A 13,895-nucleotide genomic window follows, 5' to 3' on the forward strand; every position below is an offset into this window, starting at 1 on the left:
AAATATCTTGAAACAAGTCAAAATGAACACAAAATGTATCAAAATCTATAAGATGCAACAAAAGTAGACCTAGGAGGTAAGTCAATAGGAGTAAATGCCTACAACGAGAAATAAGAAATATCTTCAATAACAACCTCCAGGAACTAGACAAAGAACAAACTAAGGTCAAAGTTAGTATAAGGAAAGAAATAATACAGATCAGTGAAGAAATACAGCTAGAAAAAGAATTAATGGCACTAAGAGTCACTTTTTGAAAAAAAATAAATTGACACAGCTTTAGCTAGATTAAGAGAAATTAACTCAAATTAATAAAATCGGGGTGAAAGAGGAGATATTAGAACTGTTAATCAAGGGATACAAAACATCCAAATGGCTATAACGAATAATTGTTTGCCAACAAATTGAATAGAAATCAATAAAATTCTAAACACATACAACTTACCAAAACTGAATCATGAAGAAAAACAAAATCTGACAGACACTAATAAGATTGAATCAGTAATAAAATTTTTCTCTTTCTCATTAAGAAAAACTTATGCTTCACTACTAATTCTGCCAGACATTTAAAGAAGAACTAATATAAATTCTTCCCAAACTCTTCCAAAAATAATCGAAGAATAAATAATTCCAGATTAATTTCTTTTAGTTGTTGAAGGACATTTGTTTTATTCATTTATATGTGGTGCTGAGAATTGAACCCAGGGCCTTGCACATGGTAGTCAAGCACTCTGATACACAACCCCAGCCCCCAGATTAATTTTTTAAGGACATCACGACCTTGATATCAAAGCCAGACAAGAACAGTATAAAAAACTATAGCCCAATATCCCTGATGAACACAGATGCAAAAATCCTCAATAAGATGGTAACAAATTGAATTTAACAGCATATAAAAAGGATCGTTCACCATGACCAAGCAAGATTTATCCCAAGGATGCAGTGATGTTTAAAAATGTACAAATCAATAAATGTGATATACCATGTTAACAGAATAAAAGGGAAAAATTATTCCAATAATTGCAGGGAAAAAATTGGCAAAATTCAACATGTTTTGATGGTAGAAACTTTCAACAAATTAGGGATGGAAAAACTGTACATAAACCCAGTAAAGTCCATATATAACCAATAGACAGCTAATATCATACTCAACAGTGAAAACCGAAAGCTTTTTCTCTAGGATCTGAAATAAAATAAGAATGCCCATTTAACATAACACTGGAAGCACTATCCAGAGAAAATAGGCAAGAGAAAGAAATTAAAGGTACTCAATTGGACAGGAAGAAGTTAAATTGTCCTTGTTTGCAAGTCACATTATTTTATATCTAATAGTACTTATAGACTAATAAAAAAATTCAGGGGCTGGGGTTGTGGCTCAGTGGTAGAATGCTTGCCTAGCATGTGTGGGGAATTGGGTTTGATCCTCAGCACCACATTAAAGAAATAAAATAGAAATTCATTGGATTAGACAAAGGGGAATGAAGAGAAGGGAGGAGGGATTGAAATAAGAAAGACAGTAGAATGAATCAAATATAACTACTTTCTTATTTTCATATATGAATACATGATCAGTGAAACTCCACATCATGTACAACTATAAGAATGGGATTCTAATTAGAACAAGTTATATTCCATGTCAAAATACACTCTACTGTCATGTATATCTAAAAATACAAAAAATAAAGGAAAAAATAAAAATAAAGTTCTTTAAAAATAAGGCATGGTGCTAGGGTTGTGGCTCAATGGCAGAGCGCTTGCCTAGCACATGCGAGGCCCTAGGTTCGATTCTCAGCACCACACAAAAATAAAATAAAGGTATTGTGTCCAACTACAACTCTAAAATAAGATAAAAAATTTAAAAAATAAGGCAAAACAGTGGTTTTTAAAAGTTCAGTAAATTTTTAGATAAAAAGTTAACAAAAATAAGAAGCATTCCTATGCACTGATGACAAACTATCTGAAAAAGAAATAAAAAGAACAATCCCATTTATAATAACTACAAACTGAAAATATTTAGGAATAAATATTGATGATTGTAATTGAAGCTGACACAAATAAATGGAAAGAGATCCCAGGATCACAGATTGGAAGAATCAACATCATTAAATGTTCATATGCTGAAAATGATCTACAGATTCAAAGTAATCCCTATCAAAATTCCAATGACATTTCACAGAAATAAGACAATTCTAAAATGTGTATGGAACCACAAAAGATCCTGAATAGTCAATGCAATCTTGAGCAAACAAGCAAAGTGAGAGGTATCACAACAGTTGACTTAAAAATATACCACAAAGTGACAGTAATCGAAACAACATGGAACTGGCACAAACGTGTGTGGATCAACAGAACAGAATGGAGAGCCCAGAAGCAAATCCATTCATTTAGAGTCAAATGATTTTCAACAAGGTACAAATAACACACAAAAAGGGAAAGAAGACTCTTCAATAAATGATGTTGGGACAACTGCATATCCATATGCAAATATGTCCCAGTAGCTCAGGAGGCTGAGGCAGGAGGATCGTGAGTTCAAAGCCAGCCTCAGCAAAGTCAAGGTGCTAAGCAGCTCAGTGAGACCCTGTCTCTAAATAAAAATACAAAAAAAGGGCTAGGGATGTGGCTTAGTGGTTGAGTGCCCCTGAGTTCAATCCTGGGTATCCCCCCAAACAAAAAAAGAATGAAATTATATCTTTTATCTCACCCCAAATTAAAAATAAACTCAAAATGGATTATAGATGTGAACATGGAACATAAAACTATAAAACTACTGGGAGAAAATAAAGGAGGAAAGCTCCAATAATTCTTTTTTTTATATGGCCTAAACAATAAGAGCAACAAATGCAAAAATAGAGAAATAGAATTGTATCGAATGAAAAAGCTTCTGTAGAGTAAACAATAAACAGTAAATAGGTATTCTACAGAATGGTAGAAAATATTTGTAAAACAAACATATGATAGAGAATTAACATCCAAAATGCACACAGAACCTAACTCAATAGCAAGGTAATAGCTTGATTAAAAATTGGGCAAAGAGCCTATCAGACATTTCTTAGGAGAAGACATACAAATGACCAATGTGTATAGGAAAAAATACTAAACATCATTAATTATCAGGGAAATGTAATTTAAAATCATAATGAGCCGCCGCCTCATACCTGTTAGAATGGTTATTATGGAAAAGTCAAAGACAAGAGTGGAGAGGAGAGAACCCTTGAACACCATTGGTGGGAATGTAAATTAGTACAGTCATTATGGAAGACGGTATGGAGATTCCTAAAAAGATTAAAAATAAACTTACCATAAGATCCAACAATCCCACTGCTACATATATATTCAAAGGAAAGAAAATCAGAATGTGGAAGAGATTTTTGCCTTCCCAAGTTCATTGTAGCATTGTTCACAATAGTCAAGATGTGGAAAGTACTGCATGTTCTCTCTTATATGAGCTATCTAAAAAAATGAAAGAGAACAGAATTCTGGTTACCAGGGACTGGGGTGGATTGGAGAGTTCTTGGTCAAAGGCTAAAAAATTTAATTTACAAGTAATAAATTCAAGGGGTAGATTCACAACATCCTGACCATAGTTAATAAACAAGGCAGTGTGTTCTTCAAAACTGCTGAGTACATTTTAAGAATTCTTACCACACAAAGAAATGACCAGTATATGAGGTAATGCATATGTTCATTAGCTCCCTTTAGCCATTCCACAATGTACATACTTTTAAAATGACTTGTTTTATGTGATATACAATATATGTTGTATGTGATTAAGAAAAAAGACTTTGGCTGGGCAGGGTGGCACATGCCTATAATCCCAGTGGCTCAGGAGGCTGGGACAGGAGGATTGCTAGTTCAAAGCCAAACTCAGCAATGACAAGGTGCTAAGCAATTCAGTAAGACCTTGTCTCTAAATAAAATACAAAATAGGGCTGGGCATGTGGCTTAGTGGTTGAATGCCTCTGAGTTCAATCCCCCGTACCCCCCAAAATAAAAGAAAAAAATAAAAAAAAAATTGACCCTGTTCTGGAGTCTTGAAGAGCTAGAGCAATGGATTTCTGTACCTTTTGCTATACTTGGCATTTAGTAGCTACATAACTGTTGAAACAACAGAAGGCCTTAATGTTCAATTATCAGTTCTGGGAGGGCTAATAAGGGGCTGGGTCAGTTCCTTCCTCAGAACCTAGGTAGCTAAAAGACCAGGCACCAGGACTGAGGCTTAGCCTCAAGGTCAGCCCAAGAAGACCTTGACACTATCTTAGCCCTTATGCTTAGTTTCAAGGAAGAAAACTGTGAGGTATCCATTAGGACCTCTGCCTACTTTCAGGAGCCCACAACTATGGTCAACCCCCAGGGAAGGGTGGGAGCATCTCAGGGAACAGAGGGTCCTCTGCCTCTGCCCTCCCCAGTGAACGAAAGCTGGGCTAGCCCATGGAGAGCAGCCATGCAGGAGATGGGGAAGCCCCGCCTCAGGAAGGAGCAGGGAGGATGACAAGGCAGGCCCCACAAATGCCACTTCCCGGTTAGCCTAGACATGATGGGACAAAGGGGGTCAGACTGTGTGTGGTCACAGGTTGTTCCTGTGTAAGCCTGGGGTGTCCAGGCTGTGCATGCACATGCACAAAGAGGAGGCAGACCCTGAGAATCTGCCAGGACTGCTGGGATGAGCTATGAACTTCTGTCCCTGATGTCCTGAGTTTGGAAGGCCCTCTGCTCAAAACACATCGCATGCACATGTCCTTTTAATCTGGTATTATCTCTCAGGCTCAGAAGAGAAAACATTCCCCTGTCCCTTCATCCCTCCATTCCTAGTACCAAGGTCCTAGTCTCAGGTTCCATGGGTCCTTGGAAGGTGATGAGCTGGGATCTTAAGGTTTGAGAAAGAGCCAGGTTCCAGAATTTGTAAGTCACGGAGGGCTTCTAGTAGCTCCTCCCGGGCATTGCCAATAAAGGAATTCTCCAGGAAGGCAGTCAGGCCTCCCACACCATCCTGTAGGGTATACAAAGGCACCCGCACAAGGCCCAGAACCTGTGAAAACAAGGAGACAGGAGACATTTGGACCCCACGTAGCTTGTCATGTTACCTCAACCCTCTGCAACATATCTCTCTAGAGCAGAGGTCTTACCTCCCTTAACACCAGGCAGAACCAGCCCCAAGGCTCAATCCTCAGTGAAGCAGACTTGGTCCAACCCTGAGCAGGCACCTAACCCAAGACATGGTCTCTAGGTCCATAAATGCTACTCATTTTCCCTACCTCTCTCCCTGAAAAATTTAGTGACTCGTCTCTGGGATTCAGACACGGTTCTAGAACCTCTAGGTACCAGAGGTTCTTGAATGTAGAACCTACAGCAGCTGTTTCAGCCTCACTTGGGACCTAGTAAAAAATGCAAATTCTCCAGACTTTCTCCAGCCCCACCTCTCACCAGCAGTTGGGGATACATGTACTGTTTTAATATATGTACTGCCAGAGTGAGCACAGTAATCTCTGTTTTAATACGTTTTCCTCCTCTTGATTCTGATACACACCACAATTTGAGAACCTACCTCTATCTCCCTGCTCCTCTAGCCTTGAGCATCAGGGCTATATTTTCTACCTATGAAAAATAAGGGCCCAAAGATAAGTGCTTAGAGTGTCGCCACTGATGGTTATCACATTATCAATAAGGAACAGCAGAGAAACCTGGTCAGCAGAGGCCAGTAGATGGGGAAGGGAGACCAGGTTGGCAGTACTCAGTACTATCCAGATTAGAGATAAACAAAATTCCAACTATTCCTGGAAACTGAGCAAGAGTGCATGGTTTGGTTGGAGGTCTCCTTTTTGGCTGGGAACCCATGGGGAAAGAGAGGCAGAAGGGGTGTGGGGCAGGACCCAGGCTGGCCCCACCTCCAGCCCATGGTCTTTGGCTCGTGGTGCGCTAGCTTCCAAAGCCTCCAGCTGCTCTAGGGTCAGAAGGTTGGTGTAGAAGTGGGCCACTATATTTGGTTTTGTCCCGGCGCGTGAGCTTCGGTGATCTGTGCGCTCCACGCGGAAGGCAGACGCTGCCTCTCCCAACTTTTCCTGCAATTCTCGGTTCAGCCCGTCCTCCAGGCTGCTGTCCTGCATTTCCATAAAGCCTCCTGGGAAGCCCAGGCGTCCATCGAACCGCATCTGCATCTGAGGGAGGGGAAGTGGGGTTGGCTGCGACACTGAAAAGGCGCGCCCCCCCCCCCCCAGGACGGTGTAGGGTTGGAGCGGGGAGTGGCCAGGCGCGCCCCCTCCTCACCAGCACGGCGTACCGCAGCGGGATGCGGTCGAAGAGCATCCCCGGGTTGGGTGCGTAGAGCAGTACATAACAGAAGTGTCTCCAGTTGGGACCCAACTCCAGGGCCTCGGCCAGTTCCACCTTTTGGAACCGGGCCATGACCCTAGAATTCCTTGGGTTTTGCTGTTGGCCCAGCTGTCCAGGCGGCAAGCTTCCCCTAGGACCTCTTCGGGTCTGGGCGGGGCTGTTAGGGACGATCTCCGCAGGGTACAAGGGCTGGACCGAGGCGTCCTGGGGCCGGGGTGTAGTGATTGGATTGGTCGGCAGCCAATCAGGACGGGGCTCTCAGGACAGGAGGATTAGGAAGGCCACGGGACCCTTGGGAAATTGAAAGCTTCCTTGGGGTTGGGGCCTTAGGCAGGGCGGGGCTAAAGGTGTGTCTGGTGCTCTGAGTTTAGAGCTCAGCAGGTGGATGCTTAGGTAATAGTCTGTATGACAGAGTCCCAGGGAGGTCTGGAGAGCTGGGAGGCACAGGTTTGTAGTCTGAGCAGGATGAAATTATTGAGGAGTCCTGAGCTGAGGAACTAGAATGTTGAGAGAACTACCTCAGGTTTGGTCTGGATGGAACCCCGAAGCAGGGGGCTTGGATTGGTTTATGAATGAAATGAAGCAAGGCTGGCTTCATTCTGTGGGAATGGGAATGGAGAGGAGTGATGGGTGTGAGATCTAACTTGGCTGGAGAAGGGGTGAATGAAAATTGGGGGAGAGTTAGGCTAGCTTCAGGCTACAGTTTCTGGCCTGGGTGAATAGGGCTGGCATTTTTTTGAGATGGGATGGTAGGAAGGAGGTGGTCAGGGATCAGTGGCATCAGGCACTGGGCAGTGATGGGGATGGAGAGTCTGACGGACAGTAGTGGCACATGGAAAAATCACAGGATCAAAGAGATTTTTTTCTGGGGAAGGGAGGTGAAAGAAGGTGCTGTGGGTGAGACCCATGGCCAAGGAAGAGATGTGGAGTGGTCTGAGGTACAGGTAGCCCCCTAAGCTTCCTGGATTTTACCCACAAGCATCCTCAGACCTTTGAGCAGTGAGGGAGGGTGGGAGACAGGAGGCTTACCCTGCCACAGGGCAGGGGCCTCTCCAGGCATGGTGCTGCTGATGGAGGATTCCCAATCCAGCACCCCAGCTAAGTCTTCACCCTGAAGATTGCCCCGACGCCCAAAGTCTAAGTTTATTACACAAAGGGAATGAGGAGGCTGCTCCTTGAGAGGGCCCTGGGCATAAAGTCACAGCCAGGAAGTGACAGCCCATGGTGAGCCCAGAGCTCTCCCAGAATCAGGCTTGTGACTTAGCAGTCACTTAACTCTCTCAGGTCCCTGGCTGCTCAGCTGTTACATGGAGATGATCCCGACCTATTGGGAGTGATGTAAAGCACTCTGAACTTTGTGCCAGGCACAAAGTGAATGTAGCCATTCTTGGAGTGGAGGATGGGGGCACAGTGCTGAGTCTTAGGTTAAAGACCCAGGTTTGGAGCTCAGCTGCATTCCTGATCCCTCAGCTCTGCTAAGGGGGATGAGCTGTTCTTGGCATCATCTTTCCTAGCTTGGTCTTCTGAGTAGCAGGGAAACATCTAACATCAGGCAACCGGATGGAGATGATGAGGCCCTAGGTGTGGTACAGTCTTCATCCCACTAAGAGTTCTAGGGGAATGGAGAATGCTCCTGGTTAAACATAGGGTCACCTTGCAAAAAATGGTTTTAAGAACTTCCAGGGTCCTACCAGAATCCATGGGGTTGTTGCTGGGACATGGTTAATTTTTTCAAATTTGTTTCAAGTAAATTGTAAAAAACAAAACAACAACAACAACAACAACAAAAAAAAAAAAAAAAAAAAAAAAACCGTGACAGAGAACGACTGTAATCTCCCTGCCACTATCACTCCAAGGTTGCTTGGTTTCTCCTAGATGACTCTTTTGTTGTTGTTGTTGTTAATAGAATATAGGGTCAAACCTGCCCTTTCCAGATCATTGACTCTTCTGGTTTTCTTTCCTGGTTGCTTGTGGCTTTTAAAGATGGATTCAGGTATTTCTAAGGCTATAAAACCGAAATAACTATAAAACCAAGGTACTGGATATATAGAAATTAATGACTTTGGAGACCAGAGTTTTTTTTTCAGGATGAATTGAATTTTGAGGCATCGAAGATTCCCCCAATCTTATCTTGCTTTCTGTTTTTGCCAATCTTGTACCTGTCCCAACTCCTATTCTGCCATGCTCAGGCATATTGCCCTGTAGTCAAGACTAGAGATAGAGGCTGATTCCAGTGCTAAAAAGCTGTTCCAAGATTACAGTGGTTCAAAAAGACAAAAACACTCCGTGGTCATCCTTGGAGGATTCTACAAAGCCAATTAATTATTTAAAAATAATAAGGAAAGGAATTAAGCATTTTTATTCCCTTTTAAATATGGGTTTTACCTCAGGGCTAGTAAATAGTAGAAGAGGGAAAATTTCTTTTATGAAAGCATTGCAGCTAATCAAATAAGGAGAAAGCTAATCAAAAATATTAAACTTAAAAAATTAATGCATCCTAAGTAATTATCAGCAATGGTTATAAATAGTATAGTTTATTATTTACCTCTTGATGGAAGAACACACCACCTCCTATGAAATATTCTTGCTAAAACGTTGAAGTTGAATCTCAATTTAACAACTACCAACATATAAGAACTACAAATGAACATCATTGTAAAATATCAGGAAGAGACCAGCATGATCCATGCCGTAGTGAATTAGAATTAGAGACATTAATATGAACTAATGTTTAGATACAGATGTCTACATATTATTTACAGATCTGAGTTTATACCGGGGCTAGTGTACACACTTATAATTCTATGCTCTGTCATTTGAGAGGGTCTAGAAGCAATGATAGCACAGTAACAAGAAGCTTACTTTTTTGCCCTGATCTTGGCTTCTAACATTATTTTTCAAATAAAAAAATACAAGGTTCTTTAGAGAAATGGCTGGTTCTAGTGTTTGGGCAGGAAATGTACATGAGGAATAGATACTGTGCTTGGAGCACCTGGTTATGCCAGAAGTATGAGAGAGAAAGGGGAGGAGGAGGATCAGGAAGAAAAGGGAGGACAGGAAGAGAGGGGTTGCATATAGGTAGAAACATGTCAAATGTCCAAGTGAGAGAGGCACAGGAACCTAAAAAAAGAGATCTCAATGTCTAGAGCTGATACAACTTAAGTAGCAAAATAAAGTAATATTGGATTATAACCCAAAGTACCATATATCTACCATTTTATGCTGACCTAAATCAATAATAGATAAGTAAAAGGAAATATGGGAGAAAAGAAAAATCTTCCATGCAGAAGAATTGAAAATATGTGGTACTCTGTCGTCAAGGAGGTGTAGCATCAGTTCTCTACCTTCAAGTGTGCACTGTGAATAGAGTGACTCCTTCCTGAGAGCACAGGATAGAATCAGGAGGCTGAATAATAGTCACTTTGTAGACAAACTTGATAAACACTGCCTTACTCAGTTGTTCAAGGTCAACACCAACACTGGTAAGTCATGGTGGGCGAGTGTACCTTTGATATAATGTGATGAAATGATATAAGGATACTTTGGGGCTGTCATCTTTCTCCCCAAAAGATAACCGTGATCTAATCATTAAAAAAAAGCACCAGACAAATCTCAATAGAAGGACACTTTATGAAATACTTGACCAGTAAAGCTTCAATTATCATCTTGGACTGTTAGGGCCATGGAAAAAAGACCAGAGACTGGATGGCTTACAAATAACTGAAGTTTATTTCCCACAGTTCTGGAGGCTGGGAAGTCCAAGATCAAAGGCCTGGCAGATTTAGTGTCTGGTGAGGGCCAGTTCTTGCTTCTCAGAAGACCATTTTTTTTTTTTTTCTGAAACCTCATAGGTGGGAAGGGGCAAGGGAGCTCCCTAAGGTCTCTTTTATAAGATCACTAGCCCTATCCATGAAGGCTCTGTTCTCATGTCCTACTCACTCTTTGAAGGTCCCACTTCCTAATACCAACACATTAGGGGTAGGATTTCAATGTATGAATTTGGGGTTGGGGGATACAAATATTCCATCTAAAGTTGTCATGCTGTTTCCCAGAAATGACTGAGAAACAATTGCAATAAAATAGCCTATTATTTTGGAACAGAAAAGGGACAATAAATAATAACTAAGGAAATCTGAATAAAGCATGAACTTTTATTAATAGTAATATACGAAGTATACTCATTATTGGTTCATTGTTATAAGAAAGGGACCATGTTAATGTAAGATGTCAGTATGGGAATTCTCTTTACTATCCTCACCATTTTTCTCTAAGTATATAAGACTTCTAAAAAATAAAATGTATATTTTTTAAATAATCAGGAAGATTCAGTCAATAAAAACTAGACTAAGGAAAATTTACAAGACAAATGGTCTTTTTTTAAATAAATGAATTACCAATGGAAAAGAGACATGGAGGCAGACCCCATACATTAAAAGAGATTCATTCAGAAGACATGAATCCAAGTAATTGGACCGTATTTGAATTCTAATTTGAACAAATAAACTTAGAAAAGTCTACACAGTAGGATATTTGGTGTAAAGAATTATTATTAATTATTTTGGGGTATTATAACAGTATTATGGCCATGCTTTTAAGGGTTATTTAACTTTTAGAGATTATGCAGAAATATAAATAAATAATGGGATTAAAAACAATCCAGTGAGGGGGGGTAGATGCCATGGGTATAAAAAATAACTGTGGCCATGAATTCATAATTTTTACATTGGGTATTGGGTTTATTAACAGCTTTGTTATGTTATTCTTTTATATAGTTGAATGTTTTCCATAGTAAAAAGTTAAAAACAAAAATATCTTTGGCTTCTCATGGAGTTAAAGATAAAGGTTATAATTTACATTTGAATAAAGCTTTGCATTTCACAAAACCTTTTCCCTGACAAGTTCCCTTTTCATTTAGGAGAGGGAAAGAGAGGTAAGGATCTAGTCTCACTTTTTAGGCACTAAGAAAACTACAGGGAACTGGGGTTAGAAGAAGGGTGAATGAACATGTTCAGTATATCATATATGCAAGTATAAAAATATCACAGTGAATCATTGATTTGTAAATATTTGTAAGTATGTGTTAATAATTATAATAAAAGTGGTGCTTACCAACAAACAAACACCTACCATCTGCCCGGTAATTTTAACCTGTTCTGTTTAATCCTTGTAAGAGTTTCTATTGCTTCAAATATGGAGCCAAGGTTGAACCTCTGATTTAGAAAAAAATGTATAATGGCGTAAGGGGAAAGAGGTACCAACAGCTAGAGCCAGTTGGAGTTTATCTAATAGACTTCCTGAAAAAGGATAAATGATATTACTATTTTTAGGTATTCACATACCTGGAATCACATCTAGCAGCCTCAAAGGAGATGGCATTCTTTAGGAGCCAGTTCTGTTTTTTAATGTTGGTGTGTCCAGCTTCAAAAATATCTTTTGCTATAACGTTTGGCATCATTCAGTAGATTCACTTCACCATAAGGGTTAACTTTTAAAGACACTTCCAGTGTCAGGTCTTGGACCTTTTCACTCAAATATCCCAGAAGCACCTCCAACCTGATACACCCAGGAACAAACTCAGCATTCCTCCCATCCTCTAGTCTGCATCTAGCCATATCACCAGCTCTGAATCCCCCATCCAGTCCCCTTGCTAGAAACCTAGGATCCTCCACGATAACTCCTCTACCTCCTCTCCCCATCTAGTCAATTCTGGGTTGTCTCATTTCCCTCTCATCTCAGAATACCTTGACTTCATCAGATGCAGGTCAGGTCTTCATCTTTTTTATACCTCTTACCACCCACCTTTCTCCATTCTCACCTTCCTCAAACCCAGCCTCCACAGGGTGCCATGATTCAGCCAGAAGTCACGTACATCAATATCTGGTGTCTGTCCCTGACTACAGGGCATACATAGCACAGCAGACTCAACAGCTCACGGTAGAGCTTTGCCTTCTGTGAAGTGATCTATTGTGAAGTGAAGACACAGCATTATTTCAGTATCTGTGGGTAAGAATTAAGGAATGTTTTATCTGAATGGTTCTCCCTTAGGATTTCTCATGAGGTTTTAATCCAGATGTCAGTGAGGGATTCAGTCAATAGAAGCTTGACTAGGGCTGGAGATTTTCTTCCTACAGCTCCTTGACATTGCTGGTAAGTTGGTGCCAGATATTGGCAAAAGGCCTCAGTTTCACACCACGTGGATCTCTCCATAAGGTTGCTTGAATGTCCTGCCAACATGGTGGGTGGCTTCCTCCAGAGCGAGTGATCCTAGAGAAAACAAGATGGAATCTGCCTTTTATGACCTAGTCTCAGAAGTCATACACCACCAATTGTACAGTGTTCTATTGGTCACAGATTACCTGATGCAGTGTGATAGGGATCTATATGGGGCATGAATATCAGAAATGAGGATCATGAGGGTCATCTTGGAGGCTGGCTACCACCTCTTCCTCTCTAAATCTTAATCACACTTTGTGCCACAAGCACCAAATGATTTCAATTTCCTAGAATCCCACATGGCTATGTTCTTCATTCTTGTGTTCCTTATAAGATCTTATCCTATTATTTGCTTGGTAAATTCTTATCTCTCAAAAGTGTATGCCTAAATTTAGAGCCTGGTACAAGATGGGAACTCAATACATGTTAAGTTGAAATATAAAGAAGAATTAGACCATAGCTTCAGAAAAGATGGTCCAGGTAAGCTCCATGCTCCCAGTGAGTGTTGCCTTGAAGTACGTGCTAAAAGCCGGGAAAGAAAGCATGCATGGTTCACCTGGGCTGTTTTGAAAAGGGATATCCCTATTCATTTTTCTAAGAAGTCACAGTCATTTTTTTTTAAGAGAGAGAATTTTTTTTAATGTTTATTTTTTTAGTTTTCGGTGGACACAACATCTTTCTTTCTTTATTTATTTTTAAAGAGAGAGTGAGAGAGAGGGAGAGAGAGAATTTTAATATTTATTTTTTAGTATTTGGCGGACACAACATCTTTGTTTATATGTGGTGCTGAGGATCAAACCCGGGCCGCACGCATGCCAGGCGAGCGCGCGACCGCTTGAGCCACATCCCCAGCCCAGAAGTCACAGTCATTTCATTGGTGATAAAACTTTCCCCAGATCAACAAAAATTAATGCCAAAAAGCATAAAACTTGAGGATTTAGTAAGTGTTAGAGAAAATAATGTTTGGAGAGGGAAGACATTGGTTAGCTTGTTGCCATAATATTGCTGCATAACAGTCACAAAACCTGAACAGCATGCAATAACAAACACTGGTTTCTTGCTCAGAAGTTTGCAGATTGCCCAAAGTGACTTTTGCTCTATTCCATATTGGCTGGGGTGATGTTGCATCATTCTGTGGGTTACCTCCAGAGCTCTCTGCTCCAAGTCTCTTATCATCGTCTTCTAATCTGGGAGCTAACTGGTGATGACAGATGTGCAGGTGAACAGAGCCAACTGCACCAACACATTTCCAGCCCCTGAGTTCATCACTCAGCCAGGACAAGTTCCATAGCCAAACTCGGAGTGAAGTAGTTGGCAAAATATTGAAAACTGCAAAAGTGACAACTGTCAAGGGTATA

At 40.8% G+C, this 13,895-nt stretch overlaps 1 protein-coding gene across 1 annotated transcript; it reads right to left on the minus strand.

The window, feature by feature from the left end:
- Positions 1-4,788: 4,788 nt before the first annotated feature.
- On the minus strand, positions 4,789-6,421 carry LOC107143162 (U8 snoRNA-decapping enzyme-like). The gene is made up of 4 exons (XM_048794380.1): positions 6,259-6,421; positions 5,880-6,149; positions 4,906-5,023; positions 4,789-4,844 (listed from the first exon to the last, which is right to left on the minus strand). Exons 1-4 carry the CDS (start codon positions 6,394-6,396, stop codon positions 4,789-4,791), a joined length of 582 nt encoding a protein of 193 aa, XP_048650337.1. The 5' UTR covers positions 6,397-6,421.
- Positions 6,422-13,895: the final 7,474 nt, after the last annotated feature.

Source organism: Marmota marmota, unplaced genomic scaffold (genome assembly GCF_001458135.2).
Source record: "Marmota marmota marmota unplaced genomic scaffold, marMar, whole genome shotgun sequence".
Classification (NCBI taxonomy): Eukaryota; Metazoa; Chordata; class Mammalia; order Rodentia; family Sciuridae; genus Marmota; species Marmota marmota.